General features: G+C 37.5%; 1 protein-coding gene across 3 annotated transcripts in view; it reads left to right on the forward strand.

Moving 5' to 3' along the window:
• LOC124158845 (otoferlin-like) overlaps positions 1 to 22460 on the forward strand; it is a 118093-nt gene that overhangs the window by 27720 nt on the left and 67913 nt on the right. For 2 of the 3 annotated variants that reach the window (XM_046534219.1, XM_046534218.1), the window contains exon 2: positions 18481 to 18539. In XM_046534219.1, the coding sequence (XP_046390175.1) occupies positions 18481 to 18539 (59 nt within the window). Of the gene's footprint in view, positions 1 to 17451; positions 17496 to 18480; positions 18540 to 22460 lie in introns of those variants that run through there. The other variant, XM_046534220.1, reaches the window with a different exon arrangement.

The following is a 22460-nucleotide window of genomic DNA, read 5'->3' on the forward strand; positions in this document are numbered from 1 at the left end:
CAATGGTATTAATCATCATCAGGGCAGCTACACAAATCGATCAAACTCGGGGTAAAAATGAAAGTCGCGCGGAATCCGTTGATTTCGGAGAAGTTCACCTTTATAGACTACAAACGTCAGAAAATATATATTAAGCTGATAAGCGTTTGTATCACCAGTAATAATAACTATCCAACATAATTACTGGATATCGTTCGTAATGTAATTGAAATACTATTTTGGCTAAAGGTTTGAAATTTTATCTTTTTTATCCGGATTATAAAATAAAAAGTAAAGTATTGTTTTAGCGTCACTTTCTATATCAGAGTCTCTCAAATTGATAAGAAAAATATAGCATCGCTAGCAAAACCTACCTACACTTCCTGCGCAGAAGTCAGCTCCATGTTTGATGGGATTGAGTAGCTGCACTGATGATGATAAATACCACTGTACTAGCTTATATTAGAGATTTTATTTGAATAATCCGCATCTATCATTAACGGTCTTTTGAAAAGTATGAATCGTATCTACGTTCTGAAAACAAAATGGTAGAATTGAAGAAAAATAAGCTCAATCTGCCAATTTTCCGCAAATACTGTTTTGCCGTTGACCCGGACGTAACTTAATTTGAATCTACTTGAGTATTTATTGCCAAATTGGTGGTTATTTTTTTATTTGTTATGTATTTATAAACCACTTTAGTACAGATCACTCGCTTTCTCTACGATTCGGAACCAAGGGAAGACTGGCCCAGCAGCGCCCGCGATGCCCGGCCGAGCGCCTCTTCCTACCTGCTGCTTCGTCGGCTGCAATTCCCGGAAGAGTTGCGTTCATTTCCCCCCGAACTCCATTGCTCCTCGGAGGGAGAATCATTCTTCGCCAGGGCCATCCCCGGTTTCCACTCTCCGGAGAAAAGAGAGTCATTAGCGCCCAAATCCATTAGATAGACTGCCAGCCGGCATCTATTCCTGCTATGGGAAAAAGCACGCGGGTATTGCGACAAAAATACTTTCAAATTCACCTCACAACCGGTTTGAATACATCATCATCAGAGATGGTACAAAATGTAGCCACATCGGTCGTGAGGTGAAATTAAATTATAATTTTGGAAAAATGGAACTACCTTTAATGTCTGTATGTCGAACGCCTGAATCGCAGGAACTTATTTGAAATTGAATTATTCCAAGAAATTTTCCTATAACATCCAAATTATTATTAGAGTGTTTGGAGTTCTACGAAATTAAGCTTGAACCAACTCTTTATAGTCTTGTGAGAAATTATCTTCACCAATCCAGAAATCTAAGTTCCAGGGAGGATGTTTTGATGGATAAGCCTCAATTTTACAAATGCGTAGCCACCTCTCCGTCGTCTGCTACGAGTGTTTCTTCATTCATACACGCGGCATTGGCATGTGTACATGAATTTGAAATTGATAACAATTGCATAATCTTCACGCCAGTTTTAGGTAAAAAATTAATTATCGGCTCATTTTGTATGTTTATTATTGCATAACAATTTGCTTCTCCCCCCCTTATTCGGTATTCGGTGGTTTCCTTTTTAAGCGGAAGGTACTTGTCAACCCGAGTTATGACCACTCGGGATTTTAAGAATTTAGTTGAGCCACTAATTTAATTTAGTGAATACATTGAAGAATATGTACATTGTGAATACACGGCACAACACACTCAATACACACACAGGAAATACGAATGACTATCAACGTTGGAAAGAGATAAATATCTCTGAAAGCAGTTTTTCGGCTGACTAAGGAAATCATCAATTGGGAGGAGAAGAGGTGTTAACGTGACTAGGACTAGGCCATGAGTAGCGAACACACGGCACGCGGTAATATTATTTCGGCCCGTAGAGCTGGGTGGGCTGGCTATATGCCCGATGGGTTATGGGTTAGCATATGAGAAGAGCAAATATATTCTCATTTCATAAACTTTGGCACTCAATCTTAAAGAGGTTCGCCGCCACCTTTACGCCAGGATCTCCTTCCAACTTTAAATACTGTATCCTTCAGGATAATTTGATTTAATTAAGATTTTCGCGTAATAAATCTGCATAAAAAGGTAATTCGATTAGGTTCTTGAAATCGAAAATGTTTTTGTTCATTTTTGGATTTTTCATTGATTCCAGATGTGCAGTATGGATCTTGAATGATATGCATTTTTGTGATTGAATTCTGAATTTTTTATTGTTTTAGTACTCAGGCATATCTTATGCTGATGCATCTTGATATCTGATCAAAAATATAATTATCATTCATTATCATCTTTTACCTTGTATTTTTCCTATGCTGTGGTAATTAAGTGGATGAATTATTTTTGGGTCTTGCCGAAGCCCATTAGAAAGCATCGTTTTGAGTAAGTGGTGAGGATATTTTTGCCTTTTTTAACTGAAATTGTCATTAGGATTTTCTGTATTTGCAGACATTTTCTTAGGACTGCTGGTTTGAAATAAAAATTCCGCTGGATAGGTAATCTTCAACGAGATAGGATAAACCATGCTGACTCACCGTGGGTTGGGCGTAGAGTACCTCATGTCACAATAACTCTATCTCTCGGTGGATTTTAACTTCTCTCATCCCCGTAGATGACTGCCTAAGTCAATCGAAAATCCTGTTTCAGAGATGTTTTTCTCTTTTAAACTTCATTAAACTTTCGATTATCATTCTAATTTCCCGTTTTCGGAGACACATTCTACGAAGACTGTTGGTTTTTAATGAAAATTCCGCTTGTTATTGGTTAGCCCCCGCCATCGTATTCATGGCACGCGTGCCCAGTCGCCTGCCCTCGCCCTAAGCCCTTTCACCGCCCCCACCCTCCCCTAGTGAATGGAGGAAGGGCTGGGTGCTCTCGTTGCGTGACGTCAGCACCCGTGCGTCAGCTGGTCGATGTGGGGCGCGCGCGGAATTGTGGGAATCGCGCGCAGGGCCGGAGTCGAGTGGCAGCAGGAGTGGGATGGCCGTCATAGGTACTTGGCGTGTTTTTTCTCTCTGCTATTTGTTGAGGGAGCTCTGTGAAGTGGAAGTAGCTAGGGGAATGAATATCATCATCCATTCATTTTATTTTTCATACCAAGATGTCCTATGATTCACAGTTTGAGTTGAAAAAAAGACGGAAGAAAAGCGCTGAAACAAATGACTACGGCGACACGGGGCACTCAAAACATATCACGATAATTTATAGTCCTTCAAATCTTACGATAATTTGTTGGTTGCCGCTATTGACGACAACCGATACTGTGATTAAGTATTGTTTATTAAACAACGAACAGTTTTTTCTGCGGAGTCCATGCGTGCCTGTTTACATTATTTTGTACTAATTTTAACTATGAACTTAGCAGTTGTCTGAGATCTCTCGATATGTGATGTCTACGGTTGATTTATCGTTAATTTTTTACTGCCCCTGAGGACTAAAAGCGATATCTTGGTGTATCATTGACTTGGGCTTCATTTAGAATGGTGGAAATGCCACTTAATGTATCAAATATTATATCACGACTGAGAAGATTGATTTGGACTCGATTTGGAAGACGCAAGTATGACTGAATTGAAACTGCCTAGCATAAATACTTTTCCCAAATTTTGCGAAAATTGTTTTGCTTTAATACATGACATCCTCTGGTGTTAAATAATAAAAGTTATGTTCACCAGTACATCGAAAATTTTCAAGCTTATGTTTGTCAACTAATGCTCTCTCAATATTTATGAGCCATCCGTAGCGCTGTTATCATAGAAATAACGTGATTTGACTTCAATTGTAGTAATAATTTTATTACTCAATAAGTTTTTGGATATAGCGATGCTCAATGAGTATATTGTCTTTTGTTCTTATCACGATTCCAATAATATGAAGATTTATGTAATAGTTTTATGTCACCACCACTTTTTATTTTCCAGTTGTAATCAGAATTTTTTCCTGTGCTCATAAATCTTTGTCGCCGTAAGAGCACTAAGCCTTAATTTTGAGGCCGCAATTTATAAAAATTAGAACATGGAAAGCACAATTTTTACATCACTCAATTGATGTAGTACTTCTGGGACAGAATATGTATTTTTTTTTTCACTCGAAGTCAATTTTCATTCGTTTCTCGGTTGAACCTCGCGTCGTCAGCCCGTTTAAGACGTTTACAGTCACAGGATAGTTTAATGACCCCAGTTGTCGACGCCCACAAGCCAATTTTACCTCTACTACAGGCTCTCGATTACGTCAACCGCTCTAATCACACCATCGCGATGCATCGGTTGACGATGATGACGGCAACCGATTCCGTGATTGAGTTTTGTCAATTGAGTAACGTGGAGCTGAAAAAATGATTGAGTTTTGTTTATTAAGCAACTTGGAGATTTTTCCGTTAATTCCGCGCGTGCCTCTCAAGGCGGCTTAGTCTCACGATTTCTCTCTATGCATTATTCCTTATGGTCATCTTGTTACCCTAATCAGTAACATCAACAGTGATGCCATTACGTTTTCAGCTTGGCATATGTTCCAATTCATTTCTGAATAGTACAACTTGCGCAATTTAAGCGCCTTTGTATACACCCAGTATATCTCGTTGGAGTTTCTACCTTCTATGCTGATCTTAACAAAGTAGCGAAATGCCCTGGAAATATATTTTAAGCAAGTCACGCAACACTTAAACGGCGTAATTATCTCACAAATGTCTACCATTCGAATGTACGAGGCACGCCTAAAATTTAATAAGAAAAAATGTGACGGTAAATTCAAAAAATTTATCTTCAGTATATCTCGAATCATAACATTTACGAACTGTATCAAAGATGGTACATGCTTAGCTACGGTGTTGCTATGTATTTAAGAATGATTGAGTTTTGTTTGTAATGCAAAGATCAACTTTGTCCGTTAAGTCCGCATAAGCATGGCATTCACGGCATATCTCTCGCCGTTACACTCTAACCATTATTCCCTGAGGTCAACTTGTAACCCTAATCACTAACGCTTACAGTGATGTCCGCAAGCGGGAAGCAGTTGTCACGCTGATTAGTCGAGAATCCCACAGACAACCGTAGCCGGTAACGTGCAGTGCAAAACTATGAGGTGCATCTAGAACCTTCTCACGATCATTGTGGAATTGAACCTCAATCACCTTTATTTTAATGGATTCCAGGCCTAGGAATATTTTTTTTATAAGATCTATGTAAATGACTATTTCGGGACTAATTATTTTCGAATATTTTTTTAATAAATGTTTCTTTTTTCATGGATGAAATCCTCTAATTCTATATGTCAAAATAATGTTAAACATAATGTGGAAAAAGGGTCATACTTAAAAGTTGGTCACATTTTCCTTCTCATTATGATAAAAATTTTAAAATCACATAGTAATTACGACTTTTAAATAAAAAAATTGAAAATTTAGTCACCTTTCATTTGAGAATAATGATTTTCTCTCAGTTTTAATGTTTTTCTTAATCAAAGATTCAAAATAGTAACTAGAATTTTAGGATTTTAGAAGAAATCGAAGAAGACCGCCATCAAGCTCATGCGTTTTTAATTTACGACCATGGCCGTGGGTGGTCAGTCATGATACTACTGATGATAAATTAATTGATGAATAACTACTGAACATATCAATGCTTTATGATTAAATATTCTGTCAATTTTTAATGGGCAGTGATAATTAATTTTCCTTTGTTATCCTTTGGTTTTCCTTTGTTATTCAGGTTGCGGTGAAATGTGGATAGTACAGTCATACATGTAGAGTGTCAGACCTCAAATATATTTGTTCCACGGGGACGCTGACATAACGTTCTAAATCAGTTGTAGCATCCTCAAAATATGATTTTTTGGTAAACCTAACCAAAAAAATAATATAATCTTGCCTGCTTAATGACTTGTGTATTTTTGTCTAACGGTTTATGTCTCCCATTGGAGATACAGGCTATTTCGTACGCCTTTCGGCAGCCGTCTTATAGCTTAAGCCTATTGCAGACTAATTATTTGTAATATTATATTTATCAAAGGTATTTTACCAATCATCGTTGGTTTACAGAGGGGATTTTGTGAATCGCTATGACTGTCTCAATCCCCAAGTTGAGCTTCCCTTTTCATTTCACATAATGGCGTCTTTCATTCCATTTAAAGACATTCATCCCTTTAACACTTGTTTCAATATCCCCACTCAGTACTCGCCTCTTCATCCAATCAAACCCATTGCCCATCTCCTCTACACTTTTCCTCTCCTCGACCGCCACATCTAATGCGTTTGCTAAATAGGGTAGTTTCCTTCATCAAAGAAAACGAAATGCATTGATTGCGATTCGTTACCCTCCATCAGTGTATTCATAATATACAAATTATTTGGTTTTATAAATCACAGTTTAGACGAATGGCAACGGTCAATTTTAACCTCATTTGAAAAAGGCCAGATTGGCGCCCATGCGATTCCACTCCACGTGACGCCACAGGGACCTAGTTTCTATACGAGTAGATAGGAGTTTTACATTGTCTGAGATTACCAATGCATGCATGAGGCACAGAGCTCAGGGAAACATCTCTTAATAATCACACATTAAAATTTCCTAAGTTCGGACAGTTTCCTTCGTTTGATAGGGGAATAATAACCCTTATTTAAGCAAAGCGCTACCTGCTAACAGGGTACTCAGCTACCTGCTAGCTGCCTGCGTCGTATCAGCGCTCAAGCCTCAAGGTCACCTCACACGCCCGCAGCTGGAACCAGAAATATGTCACACGGACTTTTCCCATCATTCCTACTTAGCCGTCGCGTTTTCGCGCGCTTGAAATTTTTCACTTTTCGTTTAATCGCGAAAAATAGATATCGTCATTCGAAAATCTAAGAGCGGGAAATGCGCACTCCAGGAGTAATAATCTTTCGATTTAGGCAATAAAAAAATAGGAAACCACCCTATTAGAACGTGAATTGGCTAAATTTACTACGGAATTAGATGGAATGGTCTGCAGCTCCTTTCTTGTTATCGTTGGCTTTCTTTCGCACCCAGCTGACGTATTCCACTGACTTACACGTATGTTTTTCCATTCTTGGCTTTTTATCGTTTCCCTCGAGCACAAATCTATCAACTCGGATGAAAGGTTCACGCCATTGATGTTGTGTCGAGGCAACCTTTTCCGTCCCGTGATTGATGTTCCTTAGAGGAAGAGGAGACATCGCCGATACATTCCTTCTTCCCGACAATGTCTCAGGTGGGCTAATATCCGGTGCGAGAACAAAAAAGAAACATTCGAAAAGGAAGAAGGTGAAGGTTGAATGGAGATAGCTTATTTCAATTATAGCCGATTTTATTTTTATGTCGATTGTGATTGAATTAAATAACATTGGAAGACCCGTACTTTTTCCTGTTTCTTTTAAACTTACCTACACCTCTCGAGCAATTTGCTTTTACGAAAAATATACGGCCTTAAACTCGCGGGAAAATAAGTTGATGACGTCACAAACTCATGTTTAGCGTGTTATTACTTCTCTGCTACTCCGCGATCTTGTACACAGGCCTCGCACGTTGCGTTGTTGTTAGCGGTTCTTTACCTCAGCGAAAGTTTTCCTCTGAACGAGTGGGAGAACCATATCCCTGATGACATCAGCAACTCATAAAAAGTGTTCGGTAACTTTAGCGTACTCCAGTTATGAACTTTTGATATAGTGACTGAATGAGAAGTTTGATTTTTCGTCGTAATTCATCTTTCCCTTATATCTTCCTGATTCTTTTAGAGAATTGCGATTATGGAGTGGACGTTTTTGTACAACTGTACTCTAAATGTAAAAGAAAGCATGTATAATGCTTACGACTGATATGCCTATCACGGGAGAGCTCCCTTTTCAAAGCATACAACCACGTCATATAGCTGGGGGCATTAAAATTCATGGAAATCTTATAACCAGTCCCATAGCTGTCCACGAAAATCGTAAACTAGATCCCTCTGGTCCCATCATTTAGCCCGCGATCTCCTGCTTTTACGATGATATACATTTCCAACTCAAAATCGTTCACGGCGCAACGACTTCTTTCGCAGGGATCTTTGTGTCCCTCTCCTTATTTCTTCCCCTACCCAAAAAATTCGCTTTGTCTGTGTAACTTCGCTAAGCTGGTAATCTTCCTCAGTGACTTATCATGTTTGCGTAGTACAATGACAAACCTTAGGTGTCTTATCAACGTAACATCTCATAATTATTTCACTTTTACGTTAATTCTGGGTGAGAGCTTTATGATCGACGTGCGTACTTCGTGCGTACGTAAACATCTCGTAAAAAGATTACCCTACGCGTACGTTTATGGGGCTCTTGCCTGCGTGAGCCGTTTAGATAAGTAAGTGTAGGGGATTTCATATTTTAATGCTATATATTTTTACGGTATGCGCACGTGTGCTGAATATATTTAAGTAAAAGGGTCCTCGTGCTATCAAAGAATTTTTTTAGTGTCTAGGATCTCTGCAATTAAATGAGAATATTAGTTAAAGGTGGATGAACGATTTTCGAGCGTGGCTAGAAATTTAGGCGCCCATAATCATCAGATTACTTCGAACTCTATAATTATCACAGAATATTAGTAAATAATACACATACAATAAATTGCGGCCCACCAGTGACAACACAACTACCCTATAGGAGATCAGATATTAATTATAAATCCTCAAACAATTTCCGGAGAGCAGTTGTGTTATTACACAATTAGCGACGCTTTCATGTGTTCCACTAGGTATTGGAAAGCAAATGACATCTTAAGTAATCGATGCGCTTCTTAAATAAGATTTGCTCATGCTCTTGTAACGAATTATATTAGTGCATAATTTCAATCTTAGTTGAAATTCATGAATATATTCCCCGATAAGAAACCACTTACCTTGATTCCAAAACGCTCTTACCGGAAATCAAACTCGGGTCTCCCTAATATACCCCAGGTGTTGTACCGTTTGAACTACCATGGCACATCTCCCTCCTTGGATTTTTGTTGGTGGAGGACGAGACTGGTTTATTTTGCGTCGCTTACAATACCACGCATCATCATGCTTGTGCGACTAGCGCCAACGACACGAGGACAAAGCCAGAACTTCGAACACTACGGCTGTCACCAGTGGCGTAACTAGGAATATGCTTTGTGGGGATGAGAGGGGATGGGGAAGGGCGATATCCCAACCCCCACCGCCCCTTTTGGGAAAATTTTGGAAAAATGACAAGCCTGCAAATACATTTTACATAATTATGGCACTTAAAATTTGGGTTTCATTAAAAGGTCACGTTAAAATTTACTATACGTCAAAACTAGACAATAGTTTTGAATATTATTTTCATTTCATTGAGGCTTTGGGGGGATCTATCCCCCTCATCTCCCCATGGTTACGCCACTGGCTTTCACAATAGATATTATTCCAGTAAATAACTGTAGACTCGCCAGGGGTTTACTAAATGTCTTGTGGCATTGTATGCCTGGCAGCGTTAAGTATCTTGTCCTTTAACCTTTTATTGGCCAATGGATCTCGTGCAATACACCATCCAACCTGGCTAGCGTAAGAGATCTCCACGTATTTCTTTGCACTTCGGGCGATGTATCTAGGAAGAAACACGTGTAATGAATAAATAATAAAGACCGACATCTCTTATAGTTTTTCCGAACTATGCTGATGGATCATGAATTTCCACAAGGTAGCGAGACGCGCCAGGAGATCTTTACCTCGTGATTCATTTAACAGCGATTTTGAATTAAGCAAAGTTTTTGCAAGTAATCAAATGTGTTCTAATACGTAATGTGTTTACGTGCATTTCCAATAGATACAGGGTAAACTTTTTATGATTTCCAGCGAGTGTTTTCTAACATGAAGTTTTAAAAAGTTATGCCCACCACCATAAAAACTAATGAGGGTAACGAATTAAATGCTCCCCGTAAATAGTTCTTGCGACGATTGCGGGTAGCCGTGCAGTAGAGCGATGCACCCTTGACACGGACATGACGGCATTAAAAAACAATAGAAAGCCATCTGGAGTACGACTTTACAAGTGTTTCCTAATGACTTGATGAAGCTTATGAATACAAAACTCGCTTTTACTCATTGGGCTCTGCTCCCCCTTACCCCCCGCGAAAGGCCTGCGGCCTGTTATGATCACTTCGCTAGGTATTACACTTTTTGTCTGCCGTTTGTTACTTAAGGATCGTTTTTTCAATTGGGTAGATTAGATAAAAGCAATATTTCCCCTTTCACTGGTAAAACGAGCGTACAGTACATAGGTTACATATATAAAAACAATATTTATAAAAGAGCAACGTCTTTCTAAAGGACTAAAAAATAAAATCAATTTTCTATGTGACTGACAGTCTCTAAATTATTCGCTCCATATGTAACAAAAAACTTGAGCGAACGCTCCACTGTAACACTTATTGTTAATTTACACTTAATATCATAGCAAAATGAATTTACGAATAAAAATGAACTACAGTTAATTAAATTTTAATATTTAAAGCATTACATAAAGCGAGTAAACGTTGAAAAATTATTGTTAGAAATACCAGTTTCTTAAGAAATTCATCGCACTTTTGGGATCATATGGAACATTGAATTGAATTTTTCGGTAACTTTTAACAAACAAGTTTGATGAATACTATTAACAGGGCACGCGAATAAAACTACTGAGTTCAAATGCACTATAAAACCGACGTAGCGTGCGCGTATGAAAGATTTTCCATTCAGAAGAAAACATTGTCCTTATTGAAAATTATAAAAGTAAGAGTTAAATGTAAGTTTCCACAAAAGAAATAAAAAAATCGGAGAAAAAAATATATATAACAGTGGCCCCCCGCGCGGTTGTAACAGGCTATAACAACCGGGCTAAGTGGTTGGCATAATAAATGAAGTCAAAAACACGTTAATTAATTATTGTTCTAATTACTCAACCAAAGCCTTGAAATATCATATGCATATTCATTATGATCGTGACTGATAACACTTCATGGAATACCTTTTGTTAAATTTTGTGTCGGAATACACTCACATCTCCTTACAGCTTTAATATCCATTATAATGTGCAATGAAATCATCTCGTGTGTAGCAGATGACAGCTTATGATGGACAAAAAAATTACTATAGTTGTAATTTATATAAGATATTCATTGCTAAATAACTCAGTAACTCAATGAAACGTGATTTTCGTAATACAAATAATTCCTATTGTTGCACTTATCCTCCTTATGTATTATAGGATTCAATACCTTTGACGATCCTTTTGATGCCTTTGAAAAATCCTTTGGAATTTAAAAGAAATCACAAAAATATTTATGAGGTTTCATTTCTCATTTAGGCATTTTGTGCACGAAAATACCTACTAATATCGTGTACGTTGGTATAGGACTGAAAAGTATGCCATTATGTCCAGTGGACGCAGTCCGTCCAGTGCATATGCTATAGCAATAAAAATAGTTATCTAATGCGCTCTTGATGCTTTGATTATCTGTAGAAGGCAAAAATACGGAAAAATTAAAAATTAGCGAATAGAATTCACAGGTATCGATCTCTAAAGCGAAAATAAGGACATCTAAAACTTTCGGTACACGGGTTTATTGGACCCAGTCCATCGTGCTACGGCCTATTACATAAAATGGGTCCGTCTATCAATTTTAATCTTTTTCCTTTTTTGGTAGAGCATAAAAAATAAAGAGAACTTACTTTTATCAATTGTTGGTCCGTCGTCTTCATTTAAAGATATTTTCGACGAAAAAAAAACCTTTCGCAAACACTTTGATGACATCACGGACTCAATACGAGAGGGTTCTCGCTTCTTCTCAGTCTTGTGTAAGAATCTCATATGGATCCTTGTTGTTTAAACACTTGTGAGCTATTCTTTCCTTACACGAAGGGTTCTCCCTGAAAAATTAATTGAAAAAACTCTAATGACGTTAGCGACTCATTAAAAAGGGCAGCAACTTTTGCTTTTTTTCTTATTACGCGAGGGAATGGGGAAATGGGGACTTCGCCTTTTTCGTCGTACCTTGTCTCTTCTTTCCATCTAACGACTTTTTTATGAGTTATAATTTCGGGGATGAATAAAAAACCCTATTCCGGGCTACATCCGAGCTGTAATGCTGATCTAAAAACTGAATTAAGGTAATTAATAATAAAATGTTACGGGAGCGCTTGAGATAGTGTGAAACTTACCTTTTCCGTGTTTTCATTCAAATATTATCGATCAACGGGCAAGGTTTCGTCATAGGGTGACGTTATTTAAGGGTTTCTCATTTCAAAGTGCTTCGCCTAGTGGATTTCACCCTTTGACGAAAGTGTGTTGGATAAAACTTGCAGAAAAAGTAAAGTTGAAACTATTTGAAATTTTTCTTCAATAAAAAATTTCCATGAAGTCATGCCTACTGTGATCACGAATTTGTAGGTTCATTAACTTGTGCGCATACTTCCGTTGGAATTCCCAGTAAAAATGTTTGTTTCTTATCTGTTCATTATGATGTTACAAAGTAAGTACGTTGGAGAAAAATGTTCCGATTACAAATTGTAATCGATCATAAAAAAATCTACCGTCGCACAGTGGGCTAGAATCGAAAAAAGCGGGCCAAAACCTCAAAATCGATTTTTTTGAGCTAGGAAATTGAAACTTCGCATACACATTCTCAAATAAATTGTGCATAACTGCCCAGATTATTTTGGTCCTGTGTTTTCACTTTAACAATATATGTGAGGTCAAAGTTGAGCAAATTTAGCGAAAAACGACCACCCTCGATTTTTTCTGAAAATTGCCGACTTTATCCTCGTGCAGTGGTTTTATAAATAGTTTTATCGACAAAACTGTCATACCATCTTAATTGACACTTCTTATTCTTTCATTTGAAGGGTTTTAAAGATTTTTTTTCATCAATAACCATAGATACATAACAAAATGGCGGAACCTGTTTTCAACCCATTTTTTTACATAAGCGTAGAAAAAAAGTAGACATTGTCACCGGCTTACACTAAGTAACTTATATCATGTCGTTCTTTAAAGCTTCTATATTGTGAATCTAAAGTCGAACCTTGCACCAATTTGCAACCCCGAATTTTAAATAGTTTTTTCGAACGCACGGACGACTCCGGTTCTGGCCGGTGGCGGCGGAGAGTACGGCGACGCGGCAAGCGGGGTGATGCAATATGGTCTCATTCACTTTTATGTGTGGATAACAGATATATTAGTGACAGAAAATAATCACCAGAAAATAAAATTTATAAATATTGCTACGAATGAGTCTCATTATGCAATCGCTGGGCACTGCAAGAGGTGCACTGAAAGGTATCCTTCTTTGAGTGCATTCCATGGAAAATGGACTTAAATCGCGTGCTTAAAGTGGGGAAACGGACTCTTTTATTAACAAACAAGCTCTATTTCTAGGCAAGAGCCCTCGACCCATAGCCTCCACTTCCTAACCTGTCATACATATTTAAAGGCCCTCTGACAACGGTCGTTTTATAGTATTGTTGTAGTGCCGAGCCCTTCGAACTTGTTTTTGGTCTGAACTCCTGCTAGCTTTAAAAGTTTCGGAAGGCATATTACTCACATCAAATAATGTATTCTTTCTAAGAAATAAAGTTCATTTTAATGTATGCCTTATGCTCAATTTAAAGTATTGATTTAAATCTCTTACCTATATATCAACGTCATTATTCTTATTAAACTGCGCTGCTGACAAAATGGTTATCTTTCAGAAATATTTTACCATACAAACATAACATAAACAAAAGCAACACAATTTACACTTTTCCCAACTAACATACTGCAATTATCACTGTCAGCAATAAAAGGTTACTGTTTTTTATTCACTATCTGTCGAGTTTTTATCACTTTCACTGTCTGAGCTAAAGCATTGTTTTCCTTTTTCAAAAACAGATCCATTACATTTTTCGGCAAGCTGTGTGTTTCTTCCAGTTTAATTGGCGTAATTTTTGTTATTATCAGTTATGACATTAGGAGTTGTCTTCGGAATAAATCCCTATTTGTGGCCACTCGTGTCATTTTTCTAGTCAACCGTTCACGGAACTTTCTCACGTCCTTATACCGTGCCTATATCGCTTCCCCTGTCAGTTGTCGCAATTAAGAATGGACTCTTTTGCAATGTCAGCTCCTTGAATGAAGACCTTATGTACGGTTGGTGGCATACCATAATTGTATTTAAAGCGTCAGTGTGAGAGAGAGAAAATTAAATTATTTGGAGAGGAAATCTAGAATAATTGTGATGACTTTTGAATACTCGTGCCTGTTTCATGCTTGGCCTAAGGAACAGCATTTTTTACCTAAACAAGAAGGCACAGAGGTGCTCACGAGCAATAATTCATGAGACATAGGCCCTCGTTCCCACGTGTGATTATATTGCGCATGTCCTAACTGCTGTCAAAGCCGTGTTTGCAAATTTAAGTGCACTTTATATGCGACGCGAAACTTGGATCTGTGGAAATGTACGTTAAGATTCGAGTCGCAGTAAGATGCAGAACCATTTTTGGAAACTTCTTATATAACCTCTGCTACAATAATTTCACTCGGGTAAATGAAGTCATATACTCGCGTCACTCTCTCATCGCTGGGGTTAATATTATATCCCTGGCATTTCAGAGTTTCGAAGACCCTTGCACCGAAATTTTGTGAGCTGCATGGACACAATTACTTAGTGAGAGGGCCTCTTAATCGGACATAACATAATACTCGGGGTTGCATTTTATCCACTTGGCAAGAGTTCTTGCCTCCGAGGATGGTCACTGTATCTTCCTTTTGCATTCGTTTTCCTCCTAGTCGTTCTCTCGATACAACCCTGAAAAAATGAATTGACGTCCATCTGCACTGGCTAAACTAGAGCAACATGTAAATTGTGCTGCATAAGGAATAGTTATTAATTGCTTTAAATCAAAATAATTTTGTTATGTATCTATGGTTATTGATGAAAAAAAATCTTTAAAACCCTTCAAATGAAAGAATAAGAAGTGTCAATTAAGATTGTATGACAGTTTTGTCGATAAAACTATTTATAAAACCACTGCACGAGGATGAAGTCGGCAATTTTCAGAAAAAATCGAGGGTGGTCGTTTTTCGCTAAATTTGCTCAACTTTGACCTCACATATATTGTTAAAGTGAAAACACAGGACCAAAATAATCTGGGCAGTTATGCACAATTTATTTGAGAATGTGTATGCGAAGTTTCAATTTCCTAGCTCAAAAAAATCGATTTTGAGGTTTTGGCCAGCTTTTTTCGATTCTAGCCCACTGTGCGTCGTTACAAATAAGATGATATGTGACGTAAATTTTCGGAATCTATTATTCAATATAAACCCATAAGAAAAATAAACTTTGTTAGACTAACTAAACCGCCCCCCAATCCCTTCCCCAAAACAATGTACTTGATACTTAATCCGTCCCTGATTGCTGGTGGATTTACCGCTCTTTGGATTTCTCTTTGTCCGAATAAGTTCACGAAAAGGGTTAACGAATTTTTGATCATAGATTTCACCTCATTTATTAATCAAAGGCGGTATATATGTTGAACCAACTCGAAAAAAGCTTTTTAAAACTTCCGCGGGATGATCTATTACAAGACCATATAGAGATAATTCTTAAATAGCAAAAAGGGGGGGAGTTGGGAATTGGATAAGGAGGGGTATACAGGTACCAACCAGTCAGCTTGTAGACCCCTCCTTTTACTGGAAGCCATGGTCATGTTATAAATCATCCCGTGGAAGTTTAAAAAATCTTTTTCCGAGTTGGTTCAACGAGTATACTGCCTTCTATCAAAGAGGATGATTGTTTGTCTGTCCGCTATGCTTTTCCATACGGCTCCACGGACTGCAACCAAAATTAGTACCCATGTTCATCTCATGCACCCAAACCCCTAAGTGCTTTCGGTTGTGTCCGACGCGTCCTTTGCGTCGTGTTCTCATTACCGTTTATTACGACAAGTCATTCAACCTCTGCGGTTGGATATCCTGCCGGGTTGGCACACCTCTTGACGTGCTCAAAACGAAAATCTAAACCTGTTATGAAATTATAAATTTCAAGTTCCACTTTCCCACTTCTTTGCGTAGTATCCTTCCCGAGCAACGCCGGGTGGCCTGCTAGTTGGTTAATAAATGAGGTGCAATCTATGATCAACAATTCATCAGCCCTTATCTTGCACATATTCGCGCATAGATAAATCCAAGTAGCAACAAAGACACCAGCGGTCAGGGGCGGATTGAGTTCATTATTTTGGGAAAGGGGTTGAGGGGGCGGTTCATTACTTTCCGTGGCGCCTTGGTGCTATGTAATATTTATCAGTGAAGATGTATCTCGTGAAATATTCTTATTTAAGGAAATTTCACGCAGAGCTGTTGGAATTAAAAATACAGCAATCAAATAAATTCCATTGTTAGCCAGTGGCGGATCTTGGGTAGGGGTAGGGGTCAGAAGGGATAAGGGGGATGTAGCCCTTCACGTTGGGTCGAAACACGCACTAGATAAAATCGAAATTTTTGGAGGCTGCAACTTTGTTAAAAAGTCTTTAGTTATATTTTCCGATACATTTACCAAATTAACGAATTGAAATACAAATTAGCTATAAACTAAGGGCCTATTTTACTCGCTTTTGGTATGTTACAATCCAGTGGCAGATCCAGAGAGAGGATAAGGGCGAATAAATCCCCCCTTTGGATATTGAATTTACACTATTCCGCCACTATCGTTGGCTCAAATACTCCTTTTTATCAACTTAAGCGAAGGAATGTACTCAGTGGGAGTAAAAGCAATCGAAGGAGGAATTTGAAGTTGGATCTTTGAAATGCGGAGTCAAGAGGGATCTTCTGTGAAGTGAACGATTATAAATTTCGTTTATCTAGAAAATGAAATTATAATTTAAATAATAGAAAAATTCTGTTACCTTTCCATATTTCTGAAGGTGAAATTTAATGGAAATAAAACTTCCAGTCGCAATAAACAACATCAAACCCAACGCTAAAGTCGGAATCAGCCACTTAACCCTATCATTTGATCTCGGGTTCGGATGTTTCAATAGTGGTCACTCGAACTAACGGAGAAAAGCGCTCTTGAATTCGTTTAACTTGATGTCCGGCGGTGTATCTTGGCGGTCCAGCAATTTTTCTTTGCTAGATTAGCGTGAAAGTACCCGAGCCCCCGTCGTTCGGTCATTCAAAACACCGCCGCGATCGCTGCCATTCCACTGGCCGTAAACGAGCATGACGAGCAATTTGCTGCGAAGCAGACGACGTCATGTGGCGCGGCATAATGAGTGGCGCGGGGCAATAAAACTGCTTATCTATCAAGTTATTAACAATAACGAGATATTTTGAAGAGTTTTGTAATTTAATTCGAAAAATATTATTCATTATTGATTACTGAAATAACTTGGGATTTTTTCTTTCCAATTTCGTAATTATCCTACCTAGTGGCCAATCATATTTCCGCACTGTCAGCCAATCAGTATTCGTTTTGGCATTCGAAAGTTTGCTTCGAATGTGAACGGAGGAAAGTGCGAGCAGGGTCTGAGGACTTGAATCCCCTGAATTTTCAAGTAATAATAATCCTTTTGAATATTCTGAAAATATATACGGTTATACTTCGATGGGAGATATCCGTTGTTTTTCGGCAGTCGCAAATTTTAGCCCTCGAAGATTGATTAACTACTGTAGGCATGTCTTATAAGATTTTGCCTAATTTATTTTCATTGTTATGATCATAAATACTAATATAAACTCTATGGTCATGATAATGAGCATTGCATTATTGCTTGTGAAAGCCCAGTATCGCGTTCAATATGTCGTACGTATAAGTGTAAGCATCGCGATGCTAATGCAGTTTCGACCGTAAATTCACAACGGTGTATCGTATGCAATAGCATGAGTGACTCAACTTATATGATTCAATGACATGTCCGTAAACTTGCTTGGTATTTATTTATTGTGCACATTAAACTTAATATTAACTTAAACTCATCGGTGGGGTGCCTACATTTTTGCAGTCCTGCAGCTGATTTATCATCGGTGTAATCTTCTTTACTCTGTCAGCCTTGGTTAACAAGTGGTCTTGCCACAAGTTTAATCAAATAGGTAGCCTATTCACACTGAATCTCGCTGAATTCTTACAAATTTATAAATTAAAATGTTCAGGCAATCGTCTACCGATACTTTAAAAGTGACTGCTTCAATATTGTAATTTTTAATTTATGTATATGCATCATGGGTGCTGGGACAGGGGTGCACTTGCACACCCCTAGCTTTTGAAAATTTTTGAGAAATAATTGTACTGACTACTTTGAATACCTACTGATTACATTGAATGCCTCGAGTATGCATTTGATTGATAATGTAGGTCCAGGTAGTTCAAGGCCAAATGCAGTATGTACCTACTTAATCAGTTGGTGCGCATACTTTATTATTCCATAGCATGTTATACCTACAGCTCTATGTGATGCAACCTTAAGGCAATGCATAGACTTTGCCCTTAAGTGTGAGTGCCCTACCCTCTGCATCTCACGCTGTCTTTTCTTTCATTGGCAGGAGTCTGCCACCACACTGGCGTCCTGGAGGAGAATGGGGGCGTACTATCTGTGGATCAGGCAAGTACTTACGCACTTTACATACTTACTAATTAGTGAAGTGACTCGCCTTTCACACCAGCTATGTAGCACAATTATGTGGAATATAGTTGGTTTCCACTTTCCATGCCCAGTCAGCACACAGAAGTATATAATATGTATTATTTACTTTGAGCCAAAGTAAATCTTAAGTAAATGATACGTATTGCTTTGATATTGAATACATCAATAATACGTCTATATGTCCCACTTTATTTTGTAAATAATACGTATTACTAATACGTCAATTTACGTAAATGATATACATAAATAATACGTCAATGATATATGTATCTGGAATGTAAATTTTCATCCAACAACATTGCCTAGATCTCCACATAATATCCAAAGTTGCCGCCAAATGCCATCTATGTAATATCCTTTTGTATATTACCTAATATCCAATTTTCATCCAATAATATTGCATGAATATCCAAAAAGTATCGAAATTAGCAAAACAAAAACTAAAAACTCTGTTCTGGTGGCAGTATGTATTTAGTGCAATCATGGAAGTACTAGTGCATCCATTGTGCCATTTAGTGTGAGGGACAGCTTCAGCATTTTGAGGCGTTTACATGCATTTGAGAACATCATGTCTAGGAAGTAGAGAGCCTTCATCAACATAATGTAACATGCTAATGTGTTTTGCATTGTTCTGGAACACTGTGGGGACACTTACCAGTTTGTTTTAGACTTCTACCTGACAAATAATTGAATAAAGAATAAAATCAGTGAGATTCTGGTTTAACATGGTCTACGGAGAAAATAGAAAACACATAGAGTGCTGCTTTGACAAAACAATTTTATTTAACTAAATATTACACATATTTTTACAAATATACCACACAATCTCAGAAATATATAAGAAATTGAATTCATTAGACACAACAAAGGGGCCAGGCCCAGATGGTATTCCACCTCTGGTGCTTAATTATTGTCAAGAGGTTTTAGCGGATCCTCTCACGGAATTATTTAATCAGTCTATCATCAAATGTAAAAAAACGATCGTATTGCATGAGTAAATTCAATAAGCATAGTAAGTTAAAAGTCAGTTCAAGAAGTAGTCAGAATTTCGATTACAAATAAAACCAGCCAAACATTTTCTGAATATTTTGATAAGTGTTAATAAATAACAGATACCGTAAGAAATGCCCTTGTTCAATATATACGAGAAATAAAGGCCAATAGGATCAATATCAATGTTTTTGTCTGATCATCCTTCCTTAAGGTCAACAGAATCCATGAAGAACCAGCTCACTTTTCCTCGTATTTCTTCATAATTGGCATTTGGAAAATTCTTTCTTATTACACCTGTGAACAATATTAGATAAACACTTTATTAAAATCTATTAGTGATACATCTAATTTGTCTAATTAAAGTTAGTCATTTTGTTAAAAAGTAATCTCTATTAATGGGATTTTCCCTAAAGCTATATAAATGCCAACAGGGCAATTTCATCTCAAATCAGGCAGATTGCGCAAAATCATGTCAGGTGACCATCACCGATTTCTCTGAAATTTATATATGTGAAAGCAGTACTCTTATGATGAATAATGATGCCTTTATCTCAGCTCAGAACCGAACCTTCATAAAGTTACCGTCCTTTGAACATTGCAGTGTCAGGCCTCAAATTCAAATTTTATCATTCTTTACACAAGTTAATCTAAACAACATAATATGGCTGATTTTCCCGTTTCAACCAAACATACAATTGACATATAATGCAGAGCTAAAAAAAAACTAGGACTAAGGGCCAATGCTGATGCATACTGTTGGCATCCTCTTCCTCATAGTGCTCAATCAACATTGTGCTCTCATTTTACTTGGATGATGATAAAGATTGTTCTTGTGAAACTCCTTATCAGCAAGATGTGTTCACTGTTATTGAGAATCATTCAGACGAATTCATGGCTGAAGTTTAGGATTGAACCAAGAAAGGTGTGTATCACCACTATATCCGTAAAATAGAAAGGGAAGCTATTCAAAAAGATAATTTGGTAACACTAATTGGTGTGGCATTGATGCTTCATTTTGACTTTTACGAGAATTAGAGTGTGATTCTTCCAGATTAAGTACAACCCTATCGCTGGCAAAAAGTACAGATATCAATATTTACCTGTATGGAATATAATAACTAAGGTATGCAGGCACTTCAGATGATTTCTCACATGACACTGCACATGCTTTTCTTAAGATGAATCATATAGAAGAACAATAGTGTAAAAAGACATCATATGGAGAAATAAATCATATATATTTCATAAAAGTCAGCTGCTAATTAAAAAAACATTTCAGATATTTGACTTGGGGAAAGGTCTTAAACGGGAAGCAAGTCATAGATGGTTGTTCAGTGCAACTGGTCATGAGTAGGGGCCATCTGATGGAGTTGTAGGAATTGGTCAAATATTATGTCACAAACTAAAACCTGAGATATTTCAACTGTGGCAAGTAAATTTAAAAAAGTCCTTTGTATAACATGTGAGTATTTCCTTGACTAATATCAAACTTTTGCATTTAACGCATGTTAACCTAGCCAAATAGGGTAATTTACTGCATCAAAGAAAACGAAAGACATTGATTGCGATTCGTTACCCACCTTTAGTGCATTCATAATATGTTTACAATTTATTTGATTTTTTGAAATCCCTGTTTAGACAAATGTCAATGGTCAATTTTAACCTCATTTGAAAAAGGTCAGATTGGCGGCGATGCGATGCCACTCCATGTGACGTCACAGGGACCTAGATGCTATACGAGTATATAGGAGTTTTATATCATCTGAGATTACCAATGCACGCATGAGGCACAGAGCTCCGGGAAACATCCCATAACAATCACCTATTAAAAATGTCTTTAGTCAGAGAGTTTCCTTTGTTTGATAGGGTATTAATAATCCTTATTTAAACCAAGCACTACCTGCGAGAAGGGAACTCTACGCTACCGCCATGCTCGGCAGCAAGCAGCCAGAGGTAACACGGGCTTTTTGCAGCATTCATACTCAGGCGTCGCGTTTTCGTAGGCTTGAAAATTTTAACTTTTCATTTAATTGCAAAAACAGATATCACCATTTAAAAATCTAAAAGCATGAAATATGCACTCCAGGAGTAATAGTAATCTTTCGATTTAGACAATAAACAATAATAGGAAACCACCCTATGTAGACAAAAAATGATTGGGTGAAAGGAGCACCCGTACATGGCATCAACACTTTCATGTCTTGGTAGTTTTTTTTAGCTCTGCATTACATGTCAATTGTATGTTTGGTTGAAACTGGAAAATCAGCCATATTATGTTGTTTAGATTAACTTGTGTAAAGAATGATAAAATTTGAACATGGCCACTCATAGACATTTCACTCTCACTTCTTCAAAAGCTGCTGAGACATTATTTTCCCATGAAGTACATGTTTGATATTTATCACTTTCTTTAAGTAAGTAAATTCTTGCCTACTATGAAACTTGCATTTAAACATGCTAATTAGCTCAATTTAGACAAAAAAATAATTAGGTGAAAGTACATGGCATCGACAGTTTTATGTCTTGGTAGTTAACAGACACGGGACAACTAAAGCTCGCTCTGTAATGCACACAATCAAACAGGCTGTGACTCTAACAAATTCAGATATAATGACATATGTACAGTACTCAAAATCTCACCATGAACGACTTGTGTGTTTCCGAAAAACCTGGTCAATTTCAAAAATCACTGCAGTGTCTTTAGAAGAGAATGACATTAGTGTCTTGCTTATACATCCACAAGATCCATCGAATTGTTTCACATGGCCCAAAGTAGAAGACTTATGTGAAGTGCCATTGAAAAATACTCTGTGCAAATTGCGACTCATTCACAGTTTCCAGCCGGTAGCAGTGGGTGTTTGCACACATTGGATGCCGTGGAAGTAA

The sequence above is a fragment of the Ischnura elegans genome, chromosome 5, assembly GCF_921293095.1.
Source record: "Ischnura elegans chromosome 5, ioIscEleg1.1, whole genome shotgun sequence".
In the NCBI taxonomy this organism is placed as follows: domain Eukaryota; kingdom Metazoa; phylum Arthropoda; class Insecta; order Odonata; family Coenagrionidae; genus Ischnura; species Ischnura elegans.